This window comes from Mchenga conophoros, linkage group LG15 (genome assembly GCF_057382185.1).
Source record: "Mchenga conophoros isolate Kocher_MC1m ecotype Shallow Benthic linkage group LG15, M_conophoros_male_GT1.1, whole genome shotgun sequence".
Lineage (NCBI taxonomy): Eukaryota > Metazoa > Chordata > Actinopteri > Cichliformes > Cichlidae > Mchenga > Mchenga conophoros.
In genome coordinates, this window is record NC_140540.1 from 12,211,469 (window position 1) to 12,238,130 (window position 26,662).

Genomic DNA, 26,662 nt, shown 5'->3' on the forward strand with positions numbered 1-26,662 from the left:
ATGCATAACAACAACTGGAATGCCAAATTGCTGGGCCAGATATTTCAGGAATGCAGAGGAAAGTGTAGATCAGATGGCAGCTGTTGGCTAAACATACTACTTTGTGAGAACTGTCTCTCCTCGCCCAGATTTATAACCCCCTTTTTGTCTTTATAAAACTTAAGAAAGACCAGCAGTACAGGAAGTGAGCTTAATTGTCTCAAATGTGATATTAGCCAGTTGCGTGCAAGTCAATATTCAATTTAGTGGAGCCAGAAGCTTCTCCCTGATTACTGAAAGCTGTAAACATGACTGTCCCATTGTTTTACAGCAAAACTAAACAAAAACATGGGAGGCATCACAGTCACGGTGTACGCTTCATCACACGACATCACGTAATGTACGGTCTCAGTAAGAAAACGGAAAGATTGCTGGACAGAATGTGCAGAGAACAGAATGACTGTAACTCGAGGAAATGGGAAGAGGAAACTGTGATGTCAAGAAGTGACTATTTCCTGTCCAACATTCTTATCCATCCCTCTGGCCCACACACAAACTGGGGAAGGGGTGGGATGGGGTTTAAAGTGGATAGAAGAGACTGAGGCGAAACTAGTGGGGTAGGATTAAAGGGGATTGCGGTGTGGATTTGGGGAATAAACTACAGTCTGAAAAGGAGAAAGAAGAATTAAAAAATGTGGAAGGCAGGAAAGTCACTGAATGAAAAAATCTCTCAGATCTTGAGGGCAGTTTCACACACTTGTTGGCCTCGTTTCCCTTTCCTCCAATTATTTCAATATCACCCAATCCAGCCCTTGGAGGAGTATGAGGCACTTTCTTCTGTGCTATCTAATGATGTCACTCACTTATTTACAGTCACCAAAAAGCCCCTCCACCCAGCACCCTAAACCCCCACCCGCCCAACCACTCAGAACCCCTCCTCAAACATTCCTGAACTCCAGCACGTTTTCCGATTTATCGAGATATGCGAGGCATGTACTGCACAGCATAACGTAACAACACAACTGGTCTTTGTTTGTAGTAAAAAATAGAAGTTTTAATTAAAGGAAAAGACACTTGTTGTTTCACCCAACATTAAAGCTATACAACATTTGCATTTCATGAAATATTCAACCCTAACACAGCATATAAACACTGCACCATTTAAATACAGTGCTGTGAAAAAGTAACTGTTCCTCTGACTCTATTGTAAAATCAAAAGTTAACTATGATTGACCACATTTTCTTAAAAAAAAAAGTGAAGCAGAGTAAAAGATATCAAAAAGTAACGATTTAAAGAAACTCAGGAAACAAAAAGTCAGTCTGGAAAGGGATACAAAGTTATTTCTAAGGCTTTGAGACTCGAGTGAACCACAGTGAGAGCCATTAACCACAAATGGAGAAAAGTCGTAACAGCGGTGAACCTTCTCAGGAGTGGCCAGCCTAGGAAAATCACTCCTAGAGCGCATCAACAACATCTAAAGAACTGCAGCCTTCACTTGCCTCAGTTAAAGTCAGAGTTCATGATTCAACAGTAAGAAAGAGACTGGGCGAAAATAGCATTCATGGGAGAGATCCAAGGAGAAAACCACTGCTGACCAAAGAGAGCACAAAGACTCGTCGCACATTTACCCCACAAAAAAACACCTTGAAGATCCCTCAACAGTTTTAGGAAAGTATTCTGTGGACTGACGAGACAAAAGTTGGAAGGTTTTAGTCACGTTACATGTTAGAGTAAAACTAACACAGCATTTGATAAAAGAACATCACACGAAGACTCAAACACGGTGGTGGTAGTGTGATGGTCTGTGGCTGCTTTGTTGCTTTACAACCTGGATGACTTGCTGTAATTGATCCAACCACGAATTCTTCTCTCAACTGGAAAATGTCCAGCTATACGTTTATGTTCTAAAGCTCAAGCAGTTACTTTTTCAGACAGAGGCAGGTAGGATTTAATAAATTCAATCAGAAATTAAAAACTCAGGTTACCTTTGTCTAATATTAAACATTTATTGAATGATCTAAAACATGTAATTGATCTTTTTATACTCCTTTTTATACTTTCCTTTCAAGTTCAAATAAGCAATGTAAAACAATCAGATCCGGGCTGCCCAAATGTAAATACTTTATGGTTTTCTTTGTATGAAAAAACAAACAAAATAATCAAATTCTGTGTATTTGAAGGATTTCTGGCTCCAAACTTGCAGATTTCTTGCTGTTTGTAATTATTGGCCAACGGCAGCTCAGCTGGATTCAAAATTGTAATTACTTTGTGCTCTTAAGTTTATATTAAGGCAAACATAATAGTGCAAATATGTAGTACATTTGAATTGCAGTAGTATCAAGTCAGGCCAGGCCAGCATATTTTGTAGACATCTTTGGCAGCAGGACAAATTTAGAGTTGATTGTTCTCTGCTCTGTTTTTAATAATGGTCATTTTAAAGGGGATAGGGATCTTTCCTTTATTGTCTTCAGTGTTTCCCATACAGTGTAGTCTAAATACAATACGTCTCAGCATGTATGGAAGTCCAGGAATGTGATTGATGTGGATGAGTCACATGAAGGAAGCTGGCAGGGAAAAGGAAGACGTGGTTTGACCTACTGGAGGCACTCTATCTAAATTCCCTTCGGTCTGACTCAGTGTTCACTCAGCACAGTATCCTGTCAAAGCGGTCACTTTGTACGGGACGGATAGTGAAATAACTCTTTAATGAGTCAGTAACCGAATAACTTGGATGATTCAAATAAAGAAAGACTCACTGGTGTGTCTGAATGAAATTCTTTTTAGGTGATCAGCATCAGAATAATTAATCTGTAATGACAAGATTTTCTCACTCTAAACCTGTTATTGCACAGATGGATTAAAGTTATATTCTTAGTTAGAGTTAAAATAAGTCTCTATATTACTATAACCAGATCATGGATATAGCATTCATCAGCAAAAATCTGAAGGTTTAATCCATAACGTGATAATAGTGTAATGCTTTATAACTCTATTTAAGTAAATAAAAGAGAATCAAATGACTAAAGTAAAACTGAGAAATTCTGGAAACCATCTCCTCATATTGAGCTTGATGACAGGTACTTTCCAGCCTTCTTGTGACTGTATTGTTTCTTATTAGGTGTTGGGGAACTTTGGAGGCAAATTTCCAAAATAAATGTTTTCTCATTCTTGCTTGGTAATAGATTTGACGGTTCAGAAAGCTGCAATAGTTGGTGCAAAGGTTCTGAGCTGCAAGTAGGCAGACATCTGGGCTCTTTTACTGCCTTCCCTTTAAAATATGTTGTCTATATGGCAGTGTATTTGGCAATCTAATAAAAATCATACTGGTCCCTTTACACATGTTTTTTTTTCTTTGTTGCAAAGATGAACTCTGTTGCTGAGCCTATGCAATGATTTCTACAGCTCAAGCATGTCTCTTTTTTAAGATCACAGTTTTCCAGTGTTGATTTCTTGTCTTTTTTTTTTTACAATTTGATTGTCTGCAAGCCCAATAACTCCTTCACAACTGACTCAGTTTAGTAAAGCTGATAAAAAACTCACAGGAAGTGGTGTTAGATAAGGAGAAAATAATATTTCTCTTGCCCATGTTCCTTGGTTTGCCTTGTTTTTTTTTTAGCCTGACATTCTGGAGGTTTAAAAGCTATAAGAAATGTTTTTTTCATAGCATATACTGAAAAATCGGAGCCGACTCTTCAATCGTCTCACTTCTGGAGCCGACACTTACCTTGATTGCTTCGGCTAGACTCTATGTCGATTAACTTCCTCTATGTGAATGCTTTTTCTCACACTTTAAACCTCAAGCACATAAACATTTTCGGCGGCCGCTTTCAGACGGTGCTTGATTACTGTTATCACCCATTTGGGGGGCCGGCTAAGGTGGAGTTCACACATTCCTGTGGGACAATGTTAAAGTGTGACAGATCTGATTATGTTGGTATTTACCTGAGGATTTATCTGCATTCCTTGTCGTCTCTCTTGCCCCACAGACAAAAGCCGAATTAAATGTGTCTGTATTGGAGCAACTGAGCCCCATTAACATTCACAGGGGGCAGGCTGGAACTTGATGGCAGTTCCCATTCATGATTTTGGTGCTTTAAATGAGAACATACTTGAGGTCAGTGTACTAAGATGTCTCAATTTCCATACAGTGCAGTTAGCATCCATATTAAATCCTGGATTTCCCTCTGGGTTTCCTCCATCAACATTCCTCTACATGATTGGTGACGTGAGCCACGACACACTGCACGGAAAGCCTGGTGGCCTCCTTAAGAAGTGGAGTAGAGGGGATTCAGGGGGGATGGGGGCGCTCAAGACTGTTTTACAGTTGCTATTTTAGAAATAACATAGCCATGAATACCCACGTCTTTCCTTAAAAGACAGTCATGGGTATTCAAAGGCCGGAGAGGACACCTGTAGAGCGCCCATCCGAGGAAACAATGTGTGTAAAGTTTGCGTCTACGTGACAGTGGGGAGAATAGATGGGACTGGGGTGGGGGTCGCTGGTGGTTTGTACATGTACAATAGTTTTTTGAAGAAGTGGACGACAAAAGCTTCCTCAAAAGGTCACACGATGAGCTCAACTTGTTCAGGCTGGACGCTCAGGTCTGAGGGAGTGTGAGCGGATAAAGGATGAGGAGGAGGAAGAGGTGGGGGTGGTGTGTGTGTGTGGGGGGGGGGGGGGGTTCATTCAGAACAGCTGAAGAAAGGGAGGTGGGAGGGAGGTAGGGGTGGTCCTAGCATGACGTGTGTGGGACTATTGAAATGTGTGTGGAGCCCTGATTTCTGTTCATACTGACTGAGAACCACTGGAGGAAAGAGAGAGAGACACACACAGCTTCTGCCCTCTGAGTTAATAATAAGGACGGAGCCAAGTGAAAGAGAGTTAACCTAGTCCACAGTGAAAGAAATCAACGCTAAAAGGCTACATAGTGTAGGATTTTATAGTTTTGAACTCCAGGTTTTTTTTTTTTTTGCATCTTTATTTATTTTTAAAGGTTTTTTGGGAGAAAGGATTTTTTGGACTTCTACCAATGCTTGGAACAATTACGTTAACAGGTAAGGAGAAGGATTGAGTGGAATATAAGCAATTGCATGTGGACACATTCGGTCTTTTTCAGTACAAGATGCAATTATATCAACTTAAACGTGTAAATAAATAGAGGTGTGGCTGCTGGTTTACTGTGCTTGCATGAGATAATGTTTAAAAGTTAAATGTTGTGATTTATGCTTTTGCTTTACTTTGTTATTTGAGGGAATTTCGAAACCTAAAGCATGTTTTTCTTGTACTGTATGAGGGAGTATGGCCAGAGGCATTGTTGTCCTGAGGGTGTGGTTAAGTGAGTATTGTGGTTTGTAGCTTTCCCGACACAGATGAGTGATTTCACTTTGGGTGCTTCCATTGATCACTATACAGTAGAGCCTTGTTTTTTATTAAGTAAAGTAATCCTGTTACACTGTTACAGTCCTTCTAACAAATATTCTAAGTGTTAAAATACTGACCTACTTCCCCTCATCCCAGAGAATACATCCCTCACCAGCTGCCAAACTTCTTAGTGAGGAAATAATTCACACAGACAGCTGACGATTAGAGATGTATAACGATGCATGCACAGATATGTTTTGAAACCTTGCTTTTAATGTGTGTCGTCATCTCAGCCAGCTGCGCTCCGTGCATCCCATCATGTGAAGTGTTTCATTAGATCAGAGTGGGATCCCAATTCCCAGTGGGGTTATTTAACTTAGCCACAGAGGATATAGGGAGGGAGGAGACAAGGGGCCTATGGAATTAATTACATGCCAGGACTGTTCCTTCTTCTGGGACATCTAACCAGGAGATGTTTCAGGCTGGGCAGGGTTGGACTGTTTTGCTTCATGGTGACCCATGGTTTTGGTTTCTATTGTGCGCTGCTGGTTAATTCAGCTTAATTTTGGTTTGTCCTGAGAGGCAATTATGCAGCTGTTGATGTGCCCCACCCCCCTTTGGAGACACTGAGACACTCTGACCACACCTTTCATACAGACGCAGGGTGCAAGACAGAGTCTGTTAGTCTCCTCTCTGTTGGGAGGACAGGGGGCGGGGTTGTCCCTACCTTGGGTTTAACTGACTTCTTTTGTTTTAAGGCTTCAGGTCCAGACTAGGAATTATAACAAGGATTTGCATATATTTTATAATGTTTTACATACTGTATAGAAAGAATAGCTGCTATTCATCCTCCCAACTGACACACCCACCCCCTGCAGAGTGGAGTACATGAACAACAACCAGTTTTTTGCAGTAGTGACAATATTTAATACAAGTGCCTCGCCTCGCCACATGCTCTCACACTCACACATAAACAAAGCCTGTCTCCAGTGGAGAGAAGCATTTCAGCTATGAATGTGTGTGTTTGAGATATGTGACACCCTCTAAAGTGAATTAGAGGGTTGGATGCACCCCCCCCCCCCCCCTCTCTCTCTCACACACACACACACACACACACACACACACACACACACACACACACACACACACACACTTCTGCCCCTTCATCTCTTAACTGTCTCCTCCTCACCCCTTGTAGCCACCTCACCCTTCGCTCTCACATTCTTTCTAGTACAGTCGTTACTTTAAACACCCTCCTCTTCCTCCTCCCCCCCAGATAAGAGTTGTGTGTCTAGAGGGGAAAAAAAGAAATAAGAAAAATTATGGGCTGGAAAACAGAGATCAAAAAGAGGGGAGAGATGCCAGTAGTCTGTTAAGTCAGCATGGTTCCTGTTTTATTATCAACGTAGATGCACACTACTGTTGCTGGCCTGGCTTACCAACTGTCTGACCCCTCCTCTATACACATTTACTCGGAAAAGTCTTTACTACATCATTATGCGCTCTATTACTGATTTTCTGTTGCTAGCATATGTAAATTGAATTTGCAAAACGTTTAACATGGGTGGGGTTTTTTTTCTGCTGGTCTGTTTTGATGTTTTTTGGTGTTGCCTTTCCAGTTTAACAAGGGTGTGATCGGACCCTGAAAATCACACCTACGTGAGAAAGAGAGAGCCCACTGCCATGTGACACTGATGTAATTAAGAAACCACTCAGGCTTGTTTTTTTCTCCCTGTTTCATTCGTGTTTACATCAGCTGGGTAAAGTTCGCAAAATCCTAATAATTTTCAAACTTCCTCGGGGCTCCAGTGTCTCTTGATAAGAGGAAAGCTGACCAACCCCCTTCCTTTATTTTCGGAGGCCAGAGAGGGTTAGAAGACTATTGTGTTTGAATGCGTATGTGCCTTGGGAAGGGGGTGGGTCCCCATCCATCCTGCTGTGGTGGAATTTGGGTCAAGGGGATTGGGACTTATTCTAAGGGGGGGTAGTAGAGGACTGTATTGTTTGTTTTGTGTATGCTATATGGGCACAGGCAAGACACAGTTTAGCTGAGAAAAAAACAAACAAATAAGCATTCTTGAAATCTGCTGGGATTTAAGTTCTAGTTATGTTTAGCGTATCCTAAATTCTTTTCCTAAACATATGGTGAACCGCGTAGCTCACATTCCTCTCAAGTCAAATTCATGCATAAGATATGGGCGTGCCCTCGTTAACAAGTTGGCATACAAAAAAAACACAAACTGTTTGGGTTTTTTAAAACCAAAAAACATTCAAGGAATTTGATGACTTGAAATTCATGCCTATAATTTAGAAAAAGGGATGTAGGCGCAGGGAGAGTTGTACATTTTTGTGTGAAATGGGAAAACTGAATTCTGCTTGGAAGTAAATCGTTGATCTGTGAAATATGATTTTTCATGTTTCAAAGGTTTTCCTTCCATATTTTAAAGTCTGCCTTGTTGGTGACTTGCAAGCAAAGGGCATATTTCCCACAGTGTGCGTAGATTGTGGAATGCATATCTGCCCTCCTGTGTAATCATGTAACCTGATATCCAGGCATTAAAGTTCTGGGAATTTGTTTTGAGAGTCTAGGGGTGTTAGATGTGAGGTTTCCCAGACTGCACTGAGATCTGAGGACTCCCTGGCAGGTCGTCGTCACCCCCCACCCGCCACGCCTTCTTCTGTCAAAACACAGAGATGTGGCAGGCGTGTATGCGTATGTGTGTGTTGCATGTGTGGTTTTCATTTCTTACATCATCATGCACCATTTGCCTAGCAAGTGTATCGCTACCAAGAAATCACTCGTGATAATGGAAAGCGTTGACCATCAAAGGCAACTAGATGCTATTTACAGGTTGCACAATAGCAGAGTTGCTTTGTAGACTTCTGGACAATAATCTGCAAATTGTTGAAGGATTGCTTGCATAACACTTCCAATCAATTTCCATTTGGGGATCACTGTTCTTTATATTTCTACGTCAAACCTTTTCCTTTTTACGTCAATGCCATTTCTTTGGCATGTTTACGTAGCGAAGGATTAGTGGGAGCAGATTGCAATTTAGTAGTAAAACATGATCTCTGCAAATGCTTTCTGTTTAACTTCTTTTTTCTGCAGATGGGGGTGAGAGTTTTGTTGAAGATATAAAACTTTTTATTGTTTTTACTGGGTCATCTCCTCAGAGATTTTTATGGAATGCTGAATAATTTATGCTGTCTCAGCCAATAATTTGATTTCCTCAACATAACCTGAATTTGTTAAATTGAATATTGCCTATTGTAGCTTTATATCAATGTCATGGGAATGTTATTTGTGATTTTTTTTCTGTAGACAGAGACAAGTAGTAAAGTCCAGTGAGAGATTTGATCAACATCTTACAGAAAGTTCTTTCTCTTGTCTTGTGCTCTCAGTTGGCCAGCCAGATGGGGTGTCTGTGGGTCAGAAGGAGGACGCTACTGAGACCATGGACACCATCCAGGATGAAGTGACCCCTCAAGTAAATGGAGAAAAAGTTGATAAAGAGGCCCCCGATGCAAATGATATTTCAGCTGCTGAGGAGAAGGCTCCGGAGGAACAACCTGATGATGCAAGTGAAGTTGGTTTCAAGAAGATCTTCCGCTTTGTGGGCTTTAAGTTCACCCTCAAGAAGGACAAGAGTGAGGAGAAAGACCCTGTGAAGCTCCTGACAGTCAAAGATAAAGAAGGAGAAGAGGGCAGTGGGACAGATGAGCCTGCGAAGGAAGAGGAGGAGAAGGAGAAAGAGAAGGCTCCTGCTGTTGATGAGAAAAGCACGGCTGAAGAAAAGGAGGCTGATGCAGAGGCAGCTGCTGTTGAGGTCACTACAGAAACTGTAAAAGTTGAAACCACTGAAGCCACGCCTGAAGGTGCTGCTGCTGCTGAAGCTGTTGACGAAGCAGTCAAGGAGGAAGGAGCTGAGAAGGAAGGTGAGAGCACTTCACCACCTCAGGAGGCTGCCATGTCCCCTTTCAGGAAGTTCTTCAGTGGAGGTCTTTTCTCTAACCTGCGAAAGAAAGCGAGCATAAAGAAGCCAAAAGAGGAGGAGGTCAACGAGGTGGCTACTGAGGAGGAGACTGCTAAGACCGAGGAAACTGTTACTGCTGTCGAAGAAAAGGAGGTCAAAGATGTGACAGAAAAGGAAACCGAGGAGGAAGTGTTGGAGGCTGCTGTTGAGGAAAAATCTGAGCCCAAGGAAGAGGCAGCGATTACCCCACAGGAAACAAAATCAGAAGATCATCCAGAGCCCGAGGTCACAGCTGAAACCCCTGCTGTTGCAGAAACAACTAATGATGAGGTAAAACAAGAAGAGCAAAAAGCTGAACCTCCCACAGGAGTGGAGGCAAAAGCTCCAACTGAAGTGACATCTGAGGCTGAGCTGCTGTCATCTCAGGAGAAGGCAAAGCCTCAAGGAAGCCCCCTGAAAAAACTCTTCACTGGAGCTGGCCTAAAGAAGCTCTCAACTAAGAAACCGAAAACCAAGAAAGATACTGAGGCCAAGCTCACAGAGTCTGGGGAGCAGGCGGCTGAGCAGCTCCAGGCCTCCACAGAGCCAGCAGAAGCTCCTAAAACTGATAGTGGGCCCTCATCTCCAGAGGAGTCGGGAGAGCATGTTATTGCTGTGGAGGTGACCCAGAATGAGTCTAGCCAAGAGACTGAAGGTGAAGTTGGATCTGATGGAGAAAAGAAAAAGGAGGGCATCATGGCCTGGTCCTCATTCAAGAAACTGGTGACGCCAAAGAAGCGTGTAAAGAGATCATCAGAGAGTGAAGATGAAGCAGCTGCGGAGAAGCCAGCCAAGTCGGCCACCCTGTCCTCTTCTGAGAGTGCTGCATTAGCAGATAAGAGTGTTGAGGAAGAAGCTAAAGAAGATAAGCCCTCTGAGGAAGAGCCAAAGACTGAAACCACTGAGAAGCTGCTCAGCAGCACCGAAGAGCCCAAAAAGAAAATGGACACCTCTGTCTCCTGGGAGGCTCTAATGTGTATGGGTGGACCCAAGAAGAGGGGCAGGAAGACCTCTGATTCCGATGATGATGAGACCAAGATTGAAGAGGAAACACCAGCAACAGCAGAAGTAGAAAAGGAGGGTAAAACAGAGGCTGCAACTGACACTGAAGGTGAACCAGTTTCTTCACCAGAACCTTTGCCCAGCCCTCCTGAAAGAGAGTCTACCTGGGGTACCCTAAAACGCATGGTTATGCCAAAGAACAAGGCCAAAAGTGAGGAAAAGCCTGATGAGTCTGCAGAGCAAGTCCAGTCTGACAGTGAAGCACCAAAAGATGAGTCATCCTTCTCTCTGAGAAAATTCTTCCCAGGACGCAAGAAGAAGAAGGTTGAAAAACAATCTTCCACTGACCAGAGCTCAGGAGAGGAGGACTCTGAAACTCCAGCTGTGGTTCCGCTTTCAGAGTACGATGCACAAGTCGAAGCTGAACCCGAGGCACAGGCAGAACCAGCTCCTGTCCAGATTAAGGTGTCATCTGAAGACAGATCCCCTTCTTGGATCCCAGCCGATGTTGAAGACGCTGCTGATAAACACGATCAGCTGAGTGATATCCCAGAGGAAGCAGAGAATGCTGCTACACCAAAGTCTATAGATACTGACATCGCAGAGGATGAAACTGAGGACCCAGCCATGCTACCTAAACCCCCGGGACGCACAGGTCGCCGACTCTCTGTCGCTGAGGTCAAGCCTGTCGATCCAGCTCCAGCTGCTGCAACCACCCCTGTTCCTCAGACACCCAAGTCAGAGAACGCAGAAGAGGTTATGCAGGGTGTTGAGTCCCAAATCAGTGAAATCCCGTCCCAGACATGTGTGGCTGTAGAAGATGTACGATTAGAGGTAGCTGCTGAAAAGACGGAGCCTGAACCACCGATTGACAGTGCCAAGGCCACAACAAATACCATCCTCGAGCCACATACTCACGATGACGCCATGGCTATCTGCACTGGCCTCGGCACCAAGGAAATCGCCAAAGTAGCTCTGGAGAAGCCTGCACAGCCTCTGGTAGAGACTGTGGCGGTGATCCGTGATTCTCTGTGCTCTGAGGTGTCAGTGGAAGAGTTGGACCCACCTACAGTGGAAGCAGTATTCACAGAAGACCCAGTGTTGACGGCCCAAGTGCAGCTACTAGAACCCACTGAACTTCAAGTTGCTGTTGAAAGTTCAGGGAGTGATGGAACTATTCAAGTTGCCAGCTTGTGTCAAGAACCGGAGATTGAGAAGGTTGGAGTCGTGAACACTGTCACAGAGGAGTCTGAGGTCCTTCAGCCCACCACAGTAAGCGAGAACTCCCCTAAAACTGTGCTACTCAGTCCCATTGCTCCGACCTCCGAAGCGGTTATCTGCACCCAAAGTGTTGAAGTCTCTGAGGTAACTGTAGAGACCAAGGAAGTGGAGATGGAAATGGAGCACTTTGCTGCCACTGAAGAAAATATCCCTGTACAAGAGGTGTTTCAGGCTACAGCTGCAGAGATGTCATCAGACATATGTGAAACCACAAAGACCACCTTCACAGAAGAGACTGACCCGCCCATTCCTGTAGTTCTTCCAAGTGAGGCGGTTCCTGTTATCATAGATACAGTCGTCCTTGTGGCTCCAGTCAGTGTGGAAGCAGAGAAGGCGGCGGCCACAGAAAGTGCCTCAGAGTCTAAAGTAGCCGATGTTGAACAGTTCAACTCGCAGGAAACCACGAAGGAGGTTGCAAAGACCGCAGAGGCTGCTGCCACCCCAATAGTAGAGACAGTGATCAGTTCACTTGTCTCTAGCGAGAAGACTAGCAAGGCCAGTCTTCTCGCTGGCCTTGCTAAGCAGGCCAGCGAGAAGACAGAGGAAATCAAGGAGGAAGCCCAACAGGTCAGTGAAATTGAGGTTCAGAGCATGGCGATTGCTCAGACTGTCATTCAGGATGCTGTAGATAAAGTTTCAGAAGATGTACCTGAGCCAAAGAAGCCTCCCACTCCATCAGCTGCCATCCCAACACCAGTCCAGGCAATAGCAACAACAGAAAACGAGATCGACATCGCAGCCGACGCACCAGTTGTCACTGAGACCCCTGTTCCCATCGTCTGTGTAAAACCAGTAACAAAGTCACCTCAGCCACTCAACGTTGCCATTCAGGTCATTGATGCTATCCCAATCGAGGTCACTGAGAATCTTGAAGAGGTGGAAAAGAAACCAGAAGAGGGTCAGAAGCAAGATGCAGAGATTAAAGTAAGTGAGGAAACGCTTAAAACAGAAGAAGCAGGACAGGTAAAGGAAGAGAGTCAGGAAAGTGAAGAGCCTGCACAGGTCAAGGAGGTACAGAGCAAAGATCAGGAAGAAGCTCCTGAAAAGGTGGAATCACAATCAGAGGAAACCAAGCCTGAAGCTTCCTCAGAGGAAAAGAAAGAGAAAGTGCTTGAAGTCCACATGCCCATCCAGGTGGTCCTGCAGACAGCGCTTGTGGTTGAGGAACCATCAATCGAAGAAGAGGCCGTTGAAGAGTTCGACAGCAACGGTCCTGCAGCTCAAGACACCAACGCACCACCCAAGAGCAGTGGAAGCGAGAAGCTCCCGGTGCTGGAGGAAGAACCTCAAGCGATAAATGCAGTGGAGGATGCAGCTGGCACATCGGAGGCCGAGAAAACACCGTCAAAGTGTGCAGAAGTGATGGCGCAGGTGATTGAGGTGATCGAGGAGGCTGTGAAGGAGATCGAGCCTGTGTCCACAGAGATCACAGCAGCATCATGAGCAGGTGAGGCTAATCTTTCAGCACTGTTATATTGTCTGTTTGACTGTCTCAGAACTTTAAGTAGCTTCTGTACTAATAGTATCTCAAAACTTGAGATTTTTTCTTTTTAAGCGTAGTTATTTACAAAATTCCTGTGTTGGCCTATCAAACAATCTTCTCATAGTGTTTTTTTTTTTTTAAAAAACATCAATGGGTCCTGCTTTTATTAGGGAGTAGGGGAGGGGATTTGCACTCTCACCAGATGAAAAAGCTTTTGTTCAGGCTATGAGTAACCAGGGGACCTTTGATATCAAAGCAGGAATGCCGCCATTGACCCCTTCTTTGTAGGCCGGGGTCTTAAAGGGAAGTGGTGTGTGTGTGAGGGGCAGATGAACTTGTGCTGAAAGGCTGATTATGATTCCTCCGCTCCCTCCTTCTGTTTTTCTTCTATCACAGGCTCAGTATGGAGTCAAGAAACCATGTCGGAGTATGCATTTACTAGACTCAATTACAAAGCTTCAAAGAGCAGGCATTTTTCTTTTCAGTTTTAACTGAATTATCCTCTTATAGTGAGCACAGTTTTCGAAATACAGTGTGATGTTACTTGATACGACCAGATACGAGGACAAGGGGGAAACTGGGCGTAGTTCGCTTAAATATGTATTAAGCAATGCAATGAGAGGCTGGACAGGAACAGAAACGGGAGATAAACACAGTAATTCAATATGATGCTAATGCTAATTCAGCCACATTTAACACAGCTTTAAGATGAGATTCGGAAGATTTTATTTCCTAATGTAATATAACAGAAGACAAGATCCAGCCATTTCTTCTTCCTAATATATGTTTTATGTGCTTCTCCACTGCAGCAGAAAGGAGGCGACTGATGCCTGGGAGACGCACTGTCTGGACCAGGACATGAGTGATGAGGGAGAGAAAGAGAGAGACAGTAAGAGACAAAAAGAAGCTGCTCTGGGAGAACATGTTGAGAACGACCTCGGCCATTCCGCCCAGAGAGAAGAGCAACAGCACCGCCATTCTCTCCAGCTGCCCTCCCACCTGTATTCCAACCCCGTCCTGCAGCCCTGTCACCGCAACGTGACGACCCACTGTTGCACCCTCACCCCACCCACTCACTCACACTTTTCACAAACACACACTCATGCATGTCTTCTGCCCCAGAAGCATCCCATCTGGCTTGTAGTCAGTGCAGTGTATCTACAGTGTCCCAGTGACTTTCCATTGCCCTTGTTGCACACCGCAAGAGTCAGCAACCCGGCTGAGTGTGTTTCTGTGCATATGTGCGTGTGTGCGTGTATGTGAAAAGAAGGAAGAGTAAGATGGTCTTAGAAAGTGACGAGATGGATTAATATCCTGTAAATTGTATTTATATCTTGATTATTCTTACATTCACTCCTAGGTCTTTATTTTTTTCTTTATTTTGCTCTGTTTTGTTATTGTATGGACTTTGTTGCCTATTTTTTTAATTTCTGATATTAAGCTGTGATATAACAGGTATTTTTGAGCAACATAAGAAAGCAGACTTTAAAGTTAGATGCCCACGTCTACAGTATTTCTTACTAAATGTATCTGGATGATCAGAATTTACCAAAACAAATGTGAAAGTGTTACATAAAAAGTGCTTAGTGTATCACAGCTTTAACTGTCATTTTCAAAGGTTATTAGGATTTGTAGCAAGCCATGGTACAAGTGTTATTCCTCTGGCAGAGAAAACAAGCAGTAGGGGCAGAGAGTATGATGATACTTTTCAGAAATGCATCACATGTTTGACTTTTGCCACATTCTCTTGTCACAGTTTGTCCTTCGCCACTCGACACCCCGATCAAAATGCAGCTCAAAGTCGATAAGAAAACAATCACTGCCTGGTTTACTGTAAAAACACATTGTTACTCATTGTTTCATGTAATAATACAATAAAATACTATTAAAACCACCTCATCTGATACTGTGACACAGGCATGCAGTAAACAGTGCAAAGAATATTGATGGCACTTTTGCGCATTCATGAAACACTTGCACTTGTCTGCAGTGTTTAATGACCCTGTTTTCTGACTTTCTCTGTGAAATATGTCTAATTGATGTGAAGCAGTTTAACACTTTCTCTGCTGCACTATATTTACATTTGAAATGAAATTTTAACGCCCTCTGCTGCCTACAAAAAGCACTGCAGCCCATTAGTCTTCACTCATTGGTGTCATTTTCTTTTGAACTTCAGCTATATGTTAACTAAAAGTTAGTAAAATGTGAGATCATCATCGTCCAGTTTTGACTTGATCTGCGCTTGTTCACCACGCATGGTCGCTCAGGGTCAACAAATTGGCACAAGGGAGGATGTGGACCAAGAGGTTGATCAATAAAGCGTGGTACCATAAATTAAAAACAATAGCTCATTTTACTCTTAATTTAAAAGCCAAATCAAGTTAGGATAAATCAGGGAGTCGTGGTTTCCATTGCTCACAGGATAGGAAATCAGTTGCATCCAATTAGATTCCCAAAGCCTCTACTCAGCTACTTTGATTTGGGCATCAAAACTCAAAACCGAGTCAAAAGTCGGGGCCTCTTTTGGAGATTTATTGGCAGATGATTTCTGAATATCTGCGTCATCCCTGTGATGCAGTTTCACCACCAAAGTAATCGCTTTCCTATTGGTCACAACTCCTGAACAATGAATTAAAAGTAAAACGAGGAACCTCTTCAGATGTGAGTTCTATTATCCAATCAGTTTAATTTAGTGGGTGATGCTAGTAGCTCTGAAGGCTCCCCTTTCACTCAGCTTTATTGCCAAACAAGTCAAGGATCAGGAAGTCTGGACCATTATCTAGGTCACCACTTCACTTTGCTTTGACCCCAGAGGGCCTGTTACATTAGTGATATTTGCTTTATTTAAAATAAGTGATTTAAAAAGAAAAAGGCAGACTAAAGACTTTTGCTATTGCAGCATATTGTATATTAAGCATTTAGGGGCACCCGCCCACCTTCAGTCCTCCCTGCTTTTTGTAACACTCTTAACTGTGAACCTGTTAACATTTGTACAGATTGTATACCTACTGTATGTACTTAAATCATATTGTTGTAATATTAACGATTAACCTGCAGGCATTTAGCATAATATTCATGTAGCATGTCTGTTATATTTCCCAAGCTGTTAATAGTAAGGATTCAGAAACTTCTATATTTCATTCAATAAAGTTAGAGAAAAACGGTGTGTAACGTGAATACTTTAAATCATGATGACTCACCATCAGGTAACAACAATATTTAGTGATTATGAAGAGTGCATAAATACACTTTGGTATAATAATGTGCAAAAGTCTTAAGCCACCCCTTATTTCTTTAGATTTTGCTTCCAAGGAGCTGTGTTTTTTAAAGTGGTCTTGAGCAATACTTCTCGAAGCTACTTGAGGTACATTACACCAAGGAAGCACTACTGAAAAAAAAAGGTATGACTACCAGATTGTTGCACTGTGACAGCACCATACCAGACTGAACCCAGAAAAAAATTGTGGGATAAAATAAGACAGATTATAGTTACTAAATGACTACAAATCACTTTAAATTTGAAAAAGGAAAGAAAATTAAAAGTAAAAAACAGAAATAAATGAATACATAAGAGGACAAAAGAAAAGAAAGACTCATAAGAGGGAGAAATTGATTGAAATGATCAAAAACCTCACCTTATGATAGTTCTTGTTTTAAATACAATATTTGAGCGAGCTGACTGGAATTTTCTCGATACTGTTAGATAATAATCACATATTGTTATATTTGTGCCTTTAAAAAAGATAATTCCTCAGTGGACAGTTAACTCCTGATAAACCTTTTTACAAGACAGTCATTCAAATCTGTGGTTATAAGATGCAAATATGAAACCAAAAATTCACCTGAATAAATGTCCTACTTTGAGTTTGTCTCCACCTGCTGGGCGGTGGCATGTTTAGGGTGGAGGATGTAGTTGCAGCTGTCCTGCAGGTGGAGGTGGTGCAGGACAAGCAGAGCAGCAGATTTGTGAGTGTTTTGGACTTGAATTAAAAAGACCAAGACGTGCTGATGAGGCTGCTGTGTGAGGTAGAGACAGGTATAAGGATGTGTATAAAGATTGGGTCTCGCTGTATTGCTCAGGCTGCTCTACAAAATCTATTCACAGGTGTAATCCCACTACTGAGCAGCATGGGGGCTTTGACCTGCTCCGTCTCCGACCTGGGCACCCCTCCTTAGGTGACCTGGTGGTTCCAGGCTCCCCCAGGATCACTATATCGATGCCGAACTTAGTGCGGACACCCAATCGACATAGCCTGCTGCAGCTCAGAGCTCGTGAGCTCAAACCTTTTATTTTTTAGCAAAACTATGATTAATAGTTAAATATTATTGTTGAGGGGCACAGACAGGACTCCGCACGCACACACACATAAAATAAATAAATAAATAAATAAAAAAAATGTAAAAGTTGCCTCAACAAAAGGGCACTTTGGGCACTCATCAGGAAAGGGGCGGGTGCTCAAGCCCCTCTAGCCCCCCCCCTCTGCACGTCCCTGGTCTCTATCCATCTAGTATTAAATCTTTCTGGGAAACAAGTATGTATATTATGCACACACACAAACACACATGCAGCTATTACCTATTTCTTGTTTTTATACCTAAGATGAATTATTGTTGAATGAAGACTTTTTTCAAACAAATGTAAAATGTGGGCAATTGTGTTTATTGGGTAAAGGAAAAGGCAGAAGGGGGGGAAAGGATAGAAAGAATGAAAGAGAGAGATGAGAGAAAACCCCAACAATCCCCTCTGAGCAAGCAGCAGGCGACAGTGGATAGGAAAAACTCCTTTTAAAGTGAAAGACACCTAAAGGAGAAACCTATGGCAGAACCAGGCTCAGGAGGGGGCAGTCAACTGCCGGGACTGGTCGGGGGGTGAGGGTGAAAAAAGAAAAAGGAGGGAGGGGAAGGGGGGAAATGAAGATGGAATAGAGGTGGAGGAAGACGAGGTTACATCAGGTGAGAAGCAGCAGTGCCCCTCCTCCAGAACCAGTGGAAGCGTTTTTTCTTCTTTTTCAGATACTCTTCCACCAGCACTTTTTTCTCAATGATGAGGGTTTTCAGCTCATCGATTGTTTCTGCGTTTTCTTTCTCAAGTTTGTTGCATCTTTTCACCATGTCTTCTAATTGTTCTTGTTTTTCTTTAAGCTTGTCTTTCAGTTCTTTAACTGTTGCCTCCTCTATTCGCTTTGCCTTGTGCACATCTGTGTGCATGTCTTCCAGCTGCTGGTTTCTCTTCTGGATTTCTTGAAGTCTACACTGCAGGTCTTTATGTGTTTTCTGTTGTTCTTGCTTTTGCGCCTGGATTTCAGTGTTTTTGTACTTCAAGGTCTTAGAAAGTTCCTCAAGTTCGGTATTTTTTCTCAGCATCTCATTGATGCTACTCTGCATCGCTGAGCATTGTTTTTCCAGCTTTTTCTTTTCTTCTTCCAGTACAGTTGATTTGTACTTTGTTTCGTTATACAATTCTTGGAGTGCTTGATTTTTCCTCTGGAGATGAAGTTTTTCTTCTTCCTGTTGTATTTTCTGTTGGTCTTTTTCTTGAAGAAGCTCTTTATTTCCATGCACTTTTTTATCAAGCCTGATTTGGAGCGATCGGTGTTTTTCCTCCATCTCGTCAAGCTTGGAGTCCATTTCCTTCTGTTTTATTTCCAGTTTCTTCTTGTCTTGAAGCAACTGTTGACTTTTGTGCAGAGTTTTGTCATGTTTCACCTGCAGCGCTTTGTATTTTTCCTCCATGGCTTGGAGTTTGCTCTGCAGGTCTCTCTGCTCTACGGGCTCTTGTTTCTTTTCTTGGAGGTTCTCCTTATTTCTCTCCAGAGCTTCATCAAGCATTACTCGCAAGCCTTCATTTTGTTTCTCAATGTTCCTCAGCTTGCAATCCATTTCTTCCTTTTTTATTTTCTGTTGGTCTATCTTGTGAAGAAACTCTTTATTTCTCTCCAGAGCTTCATCAAGCATCACTTGCAAGCCTTCATTCTGTTTCTTGATGTGCCTCAGCTTGCAATCCATTTCTTCCTTTTTTATTTTCTGTTGGTCTTTCTCGTGCAGAAACTCTTTATTTCTCTCCAGAGCTTCATCAAGCATTACTCGCAAGCCTTCATTTTGTTTCTCGATGTTCCTCAGCTTGCAATCCATTTCTTCCTGATGTATTTTCTGTTGGTCTTTTTCTTGAAGCAGCTCTTTATTTTTGAGCAGTGTTTCCTCAAGAGTTAGTTGCAGCATTTTCAGTTTTTCCTCCAAGACTTCAAGCTGGGAGTCTGTTTCTTTCTCCAGCATTTCTTGTTGCTCTCTCTCTTGAATGAACTCTTTATTTCTGTGCACTGTTTTCTCAAGCTTGATTTGGAGCGATCTGTGTTTTTCCTCCATCTCGTCAAGCTTGGAGTCCATTTCCTTCTGTTTCATTTCCATTTGCTTCTTGTCTTGAAGCAACTGTTGACTTTTGTGCAGAGTTTTGTCATGTTTCACCTGCAGCGCTTTGTATTTTTCCTCCATGGCTTGGAGTTTGCTCTGCATGTCTCTCTGCTGTGTGGACTGTTGCTTCTCTTCTTGGTGGATTTCCTTCAGTTTTTCCAGAGCTTCGTCAAGCTTCTCTTGGAGCTCCTGATTCTTCTTGAGCATTTTATCCCCTTTAATGCTCTCTTTTTTCTCATTTTGGAGCAGATCTTTAATTTTTTCTAGAGCTTCATCAAGCTTTTCTTGGAGCTCGTGATTCTTCTTATCTTGGAGAGCCCATTGTTTCTCCTCAATAATACCTTCCCTTTCCTGAAGCTGGTAGGATAATTTTTCTAATTCAGCGCTCTTTCTCTCATTTTCTTCTGTCAGGATCTTAATCTTTTCTCTGTTCATGAGATTTTCCTTCTCCATTTCTTCCAATCGCTTTTCCTCTAATTCCACCTGTTCATCCCAAGGAAGAGAGCTGATGTAAGGGTCTAGGGACTCATACCATGGAATAGAGCTGGGGTCAGCTTCTTGTCTTTCTTGCTCTTTCTGAGACATGTTGGAGTCTGTATACCGTGAGTACGAAAAGTATCCAGATGTTTGAAAATGCTTTACTGGTGAACGTTTGAATGCTGCTAACATAAGTGCTGCAAATAACGGACTGAAAGTTGTACCTCCTCACCCCTATTTATGGATTCAGAAGCCTGTGACATCACAATTCCATAAGCCAATGAGGTTGTCACATGACATTCTAGAATGAGGTCATGTTTTTGTATGAATTTTTTAAATAACATCAACATTCCGTAAGCCAATGAGGTTCTTACATGACTTTTGAATGAGGATAATTATTTTGTGTTAATCGACATAGCCTGCTGCAGCTCAGAGCTCGTGAGCTCAAACGATCCTCCAACCTCAGCTTCCCGGTAGCTTGGATTACAGGCACGCGCCACCGCACCCGGCGAGAAGCAGCTACGTTAAGATAAGATAAGATAAGATAAGATAACCTTTATTAGTCCCACACGTGGGAAATTTGTTTTGTCACAGCAGGAAGTGGACAGTGCAAAAGTTATGAGGCAAAAATTAGAATACAATAAGAATAAATACAGTACACAACTGTACAGAATAGAATAAAATAAAATACTATATACAGTAGAATAAAATAAAATAAATATACAATAAGATAAAAATAGAATACAAATACAAATACTATATACAACTGAGTAAAAATACAACGATGACAGAAAGGATTATTGCACTTAGTATTATTGCATATGTATGGATGTGTGTGCTTGATCAGTTAAAGTCTTTATTATGGAGTCTGACAGCAGTGGGGAGGAAAGACCTGCGAAATCTCTCCGTCCCACACCGTGGGTGCCGCAGTCTCCCACTGAAGGAGCTGCTCAGTGCTGTCACAGTCTGCTGCATGGGGTGGGAGATGTTGTCCATCAGGGATGACAGCTTAGCCGCCGTTCTCCTGTCACTCACCACCTCCACTGGGTCCAGAGGGCATCCTAGAACAGAGCTGGCCCTTCGGATCACCCTGTTCAGTCTCTTCCTGTCCCCAGCAGAGATGCTGCCGCCCCAGCAGACCACGCCATAAAAGATAGCAGAAGCCACAACAGAGTCATAGAATTTCTTCAGGAGTGGGCCCTCCACTCCAAACGACCTGCGTCTCCGCAGCAGGTACAGCCTGCTCTGCCCTTTCCTGTAGAGGGCGTCTGAGTTATGAGTCCAGTCCAGTCTATTGTTCAGATGAACACCAAGGTACCTGTAGCTGTCCACAGCCTCAATGTCCATACCCTGGATGTTCAGTGGTTGCAGTGGAGAATGCTTGTGCCTGCGGAAGTCTACCACCAGTTCCTTGGTTTTACTGGCGTTGATCTGGAGGTAGTTCAGCTGGCACCAGTCCACAAAGTCTTGGGTCAGACCTCTGTACTCCTTGTCGTCCCCATCAGTGATGAGGCCGACTATTGCAGAGTCATCAGAGAACTTCTGCAGGAAGCACTGGGTGGAATTGTGGGAGAAGTCTGCAGTGTAGATGGTGAAGAGGAACGGAGCCAGAACCGTTCCCTGTGGGGCCCCCGTACTGCAGACGACCCTGTCCGACACACAGCCCTGAGTCCTCACATACTGTGGTTGGTCGGTGAGGTAGTCCAGGATCCAGGTAGTGAGGTGATGGTCCACTCCAGAGTTCACCAGCTTGTCCTTTAGAACCGAGGGAAGAATGGTGTTGAAGGCACTGGAGAAATCAAAGAACATGATTCTCACAGTGCTTCCAGCGGTCTCCAGGTGAGCGAGGGAACGATGTAGGAGGTGAATGACGGCATCAGGGCTTTTAACAGGGCTTTTAACTATGTCTGAGGTGACATCATGACACTAACCTGCTGCCCATCATTAGCAAAGTTGTAATGATGGGCAGCAAAGATGAGGAATGAATGGTGCACAATTGTTATATGCAAGTTTTTAGAAAGCTCGTGGTTAACCCAAGAGTATTTTGTCACAATATCAAGAAGAGTAAAGCTTCAATGTCAAGAATAGATAGGAATATAGGGAATTATATATTTTTATTTAAAGACAGGACTCACATGTTTTCATTTCTAGTCTTTAAAACCTGTCTCTATCCATCTAGTATTAAATCTTTCTGGGAAACAAGTATGTATATTATGCACACACACAAACACACATGCAGCTATTACCTATTTCTTGTTTTTATACCTAAGATGAATTATTGTTGAATGAAGACATTTTTCAAACAAATGTAAAATGTGGGCAATTGTGTTTATTGGGTAAAGGAAAAGGCAGAAGGGGGGGAAAGGATAGAAAGAATGAAAGAGAGAGATGAGAGAAAACCCCAACAATCCCCTCTGAGCAAGCAGCAGGCGACAGTGGATAGGAAAAACTCCTTTTAAAGTGAAAGACACCTAAAGGAGAAACCTATGGCAGAACCAGGCTCAGGAGGGGGCAGTCAACTGCCGGGACTGGTCGGGGGGTGAGGGTGAAAAAAGAAAAAGGAGGGAGGGGAAGGGGGGAAATGAAGATGGAATAGAGGTGGAGGAAGACGAGGTTACATCAGGTGAGAAGCAGCAGTGCCCCTCCTCCAGAACCAGTGGAAGCGTTTTTTCTTCTTTTTCAGATACTCTTCCACCAGCACTTTTTTCTCAATGATGAGGGTTTTCAGCTCATCGATTGTTTCTGCGTTTTCTTTCTCAAGTTTGTTGCATCTTTTCACCATGTCTTCTAATTGTTCTTGTTTTTCTTTAAGCTTGTCTTTCAGTTCTTTAACTGTTGCCTCCTCTATTCGCTTTGCCTTGTGCACATCTGTGTGCATGTCTTCCAGCTGCTGGTTTCTCTTCTGGATTTCTTGAAGTCTACACTGCAGGTCTTTATGTGTTTTCTGTTGTTCTTGCTTTTGCGCCTGGATTTCAGTGTTTTTGTACTTCAAGGTCTTAGAAAGTTCCTCAAGTTCGGTATTTTTTCTCAGCATCTCATTGATGCTACTCTGCATCGCTGAGCATTGTTTTTCCAGCTTTTTCTTTTCTTCTTCCAGTACAGTTGATTTGTACTTTGTTTCGTTATACAATTCTTGGAGTGCTTGATTTTTCCTCTGGAGATGAAGTTTTTCTTCTTCCTGTTGTATTTTCTGTTGGTCTTTTTCTTGAAGAAGCTCTTTATTTCCGTGCACTTTTTTATCAAGCCTGATTTGGAGCGATCGGTGTTTTTCCTCCATCTCGTCAAGCTTGGAGTCCATTTCCTTCTGTTTTATTTCCAGTTTCTTCTTCTCTTGAAGCAACTGTTGACTTTTGTGCAGAGTTTTGTCATGTTTCACCTGCAGCGCTTTGTATTTTTCCTCCATGGCTTGGAGTTTGCTCTGCAGGTCTCTCTGCTCTACGGGCTCTTGTTTCTTTTCTTGGAGGTTCTCCTTATTTCTCTCCAGAGCTTCATCAAGCATTACTCGCAAGCCTTCATTTTGTTTCTCAATGTTCCTCAGCTTGCAATCCATTTCTTCCTTTTTTATTTTCTGTTGGTCTATCTTGTGAAGAAACTCTTTATTTCTCTCCAGAGCTTCATCAAGCATCACTTGCAAGCCTTCATTCTGTTTCTTGATGTGCCTCAGCTTGCAATCCATTTCTTCCTTTTTTATTTTCTGTTGGTCTTTCTCGTGCAGAAACTCTTTATTTCTCTCCAGAGCTTCATCAAGCATCACTTGCAAGCCTTCATTTTGTTTCTCGATGTTCCTCAGCTTGCAATCCATTTCTTCCTGATGTATTTTCTGTTGGTCTTTTTCTTGAAGCAGCTCTTTATTTTTGAGCAGTGTTTCCTCAAGAGTTAGTTGCAGCATTTTCAGTTTTTCCTCCAAGACTTCAAGCTGGGAGTCTGTTTCTTTCTCCAGCATTTCTTGTTGCTCTCTCTCTTGAATGAACTCTTTATTTCTGTGCACTGTTTTCTCAAGCTTGATTTGGAGCGATCTGTGTTTTTCCTCCATCTCGTCAAGCTTGGAGTCCATTTCCTTCTGTTTCATTTCCATTTGCTTCTTGTCTTGAAGCAACTGTTGACTTTTGTGCAGAGTTTTGTCATGTTTCACCTGCAGCGCTTTGTATTTTTCCTCCATGGCTTGGAGTTTGCTCTGCATGTCTCTCTGCTGTGTGGACTGTTGCTTCTCTTCTTGGTGGATTTCCTTCAGTTTTTCCAGAGCTTCGTCAAGCTTCTCTTGGAGCTCCTGGTTCTTCTTGACCATGTTTTCCTGTTTTATGCTCTCTTTCTTCTCCTTTTGGAGCAGATCTTGAATTTTTTCTAGAGCTTCATCAAGCTTTTCTTGGAGCTCGTGATTCTTCTTATCTTGGAGAGCCCATTGTTTCTCCTCAATAATACCTTCCCTTTCCTGAAGCTGGTAGGATAATTTTTCTAATTCAGCGCTCTTTCTCTCATTTTCTTCTGTCAGGATCTTAATCTTTTCTCTGTTCATGAGATTTTCCTTCTCCATTTCTTCCAATCGCTTTTCCTCTAATTCCACCTGTTCATCCCAAGGAAGAGAGCTGATGTAAGGATCTAGGGACTCATACCATGGAATAGAGCTGGGGTCAGCTTCTTGTCTTTCTTGCTCTTTCTGAGACATGTTGGAGTCTGTATACCGTGAGTACGAAAAGTATCCAAATGTTTGAAAATGCTTTACTGGTGAACGTTTGAATGCTGCTAACATAAGTGCTGCAAATAACGGACTGAAAGTTGTACCTCCTCACCCCTATTTATGGATTCAGAAGCCTGTGACATCACAATTCCATAAGCCAATGAGGTTGTCACATGACATTCTAGAATGAGGTCATGTTTTTGTATGAATTTTTTAAAATAACATCAACATTCCGTAAGCCAATGAGGTTCTTACATGACTTTTGAATGAGGATAATTATTTTGTGTTAATCGACATAGCCTGCTGCAGCTCAGAGCTCGTGAGCTCAAACGATCCTCCAACCTCAGCCTCCCGGTAGCTTGGATTACAGGCACGCGCCACCGCACCCGGCGAGAAGCAGCTACGTTAAGATAAGATAAGATAAGATAACCTTTATTAGTCCCACACGTGGGAAATTTGTTTTGTCACAGCAGGAAGTGGACAGTGCAAAAGTTATGAGGCAAAAATTAGAATACAATAAGAATAAATACAGTACACAACTGTACAGAATAGAATAAAATAAAATACTATATACAGTAGAATAAAATAAAATAAATATACAATAAGATAAAAATAGAATACAAATACAAATACTATATACAACTGAGTAAAAATACAACGATGACAGAAAGGATTATTGCACTTAGTATTATTGCATATGTATGGATGTGTGTGCTTGATCAGTTAAAGTCTTTATTATGGAGTCTGACAGCAGTGGGGAGGAAAGACCTGCGAAATCTCTCCGTCCCACACCGTGGGTGCCGCAGTCTCCCACTGAAGGAGCTGCTCAGTGCTGTCACAGTCTGCTGCATGGGGTGGGAGATGTTGTCCACCAGGGATGACAGCTTAGCCGCCGTTCTCCTGCATGTCACTCACCACCTCCACTGGGTCCAGAGGGCATCCTAGAACAGAGCTGGCCCTTCGGATCACCCTGTTCAGTCTCTTCCTGTCCCCAGCAGAGATGCTGCCGCCCCAGCAGACCACGCCATAAAAGATAGCAGAAGCCACAACAGAGTCATAGAATTTCTTCAGGAGTGGGCCCTCCACTCCAAACGACCTGCGTCTCCGCAGCAGGTACAGCCTGCTCTGCCCTTTCCTGTAGAGGGCGTCTGAGTTATGAGTCCAGTCCAGTCTATTGTTCAGATGAACACCAAGGTACCTGTAGCTGTCCACAGCCTCAATGTCCATACCTTGGATGTTCAGTGGTTGCAGTGGAGAATGCTTGTGCCTGCGGAAGTCTACCACCAGTTCCTTGGTTTTACTGGCGTTGATCTGGAGGTAGTTCAGCTGGCACCAGTCCACAAAGTCTTGGGTCAGACCTCTGTACTCCTTGTCGTCCCCATCAGTGATGAGGCCGACTATTGCAGAGTCATCAGAGAACTTCTGCAGGAAGCACTGGGTGGAATTGTGGGAGAAGTCTGCAGTGTAGATGGTGAAGAGGAACGGAGCCAGAACCGTTCCCTGTGGGGCCCCCGTACTGCAGACGACCCTGTCCGACACACAGCCCTGAGTCCTCACATACTGTGGTTGGTCGGTGAGGTAGTCCAGGATCCAGGTAGTGAGGTGATGGTCCACTCCAGAGTTCACCAGCTTGTCCTTTAGAACCGAGGGAAGAATGGTGTTGAAGGCACTGGAGAAATCAAAGAACATGATTCTCACAGTGCTTCCAGCGGTCTCCAGGTGAGCGAGGGAACGATGTAGGAGGTGAATGACGGCATCAGGGCTTTTAACAGGGCTTTTAACTATGTCTGAGGTGACATCATGACACTAACCTGCTGCCCATCATTAGCAAAGTTGTAATGATGGGCAGCAAAGATGAGGAATGAATGGTGCACAATTGTTATATGCAAGTTTTTAGAAAGCTCGTGGTTAACCCAAGAGTATTTTGTCACAATATCAAGAAGAGTAAAGCTTCAATGTCAAGAATAGATAGGAATAT

At 43.0% G+C, this 26,662-nt stretch overlaps 2 protein-coding genes and 1 pseudogene across 4 annotated transcripts in view; 1 reads left to right on the forward strand and 2 right to left on the reverse strand.

The window, feature by feature from the left end:
* The window catches only part of akap12b (A kinase (PRKA) anchor protein 12b), a 57,810-nt gene extending 41,520 nt beyond the window's left edge, over nucleotides 1–16,290 (forward strand). The window contains exons 1-3 of one of the 3 annotated variants that reach the window (XM_085246642.1): nucleotides 4,752–5,035; nucleotides 8,748–13,088; nucleotides 13,934–16,290. In XM_085246642.1, coding sequence (XP_085102768.1) covers nucleotides 5,011–5,035; nucleotides 8,748–13,084 — 4,362 coding nt within the window. In that variant the 5' untranslated portion in view covers nucleotides 4,752–5,010 and the 3' untranslated portion in view covers nucleotides 13,085–13,088; nucleotides 13,934–16,290. Of the gene's footprint in view, nucleotides 1–4,751; nucleotides 5,036–8,744; nucleotides 13,089–13,933 lie in introns of those variants that run through there. The other 2 variants (XM_085246640.1, XM_085246641.1) reach the window with 2 other exon arrangements.
* Nucleotides 16,291–17,190: 900 nt separating this feature from the next.
* Nucleotides 17,191–17,408, reverse strand: LOC146557852 (signal recognition particle RNA; annotated as a pseudogene).
* A 360-nt stretch (nucleotides 17,409–17,768) lies between these two features.
* On the reverse strand, nucleotides 17,769–24,779 carry LOC146557853 (uncharacterized). Its single transcript, XM_085247723.1, has 2 exons — nucleotides 22,628–24,779; nucleotides 17,769–20,220 (listed from the first exon to the last, which is right to left on the reverse strand). The coding sequence occupies exons 1-2, from the start codon at nucleotides 24,754–24,756 to the stop codon at nucleotides 18,069–18,071; spliced, it is 4,281 nt and encodes a 1,426-aa protein (XP_085103849.1). The 5' UTR covers nucleotides 24,757–24,779; the 3' UTR covers nucleotides 17,769–18,068.
* Nucleotides 24,780–26,662: the final 1,883 nt, after the last annotated feature.

What these genes read in the sequence shown, in the direction of transcription:
- LOC146557853 (XM_085247723.1), bottom strand. Translation starts at nt 24,756, where the DNA reads ATGTTAGCAGCATTCAAACGTTCACCAGTAAAGCATTTTCAAACATTT. An exon ending in ACTGCTGCTTCTCACCTGAT is followed by an intron (nt 20,221 to 22,627) that starts GTAACCTCGTCT and finishes TACAACTTTCAG; the next exon opens with TCCGTTATTTGCAGCACTTA.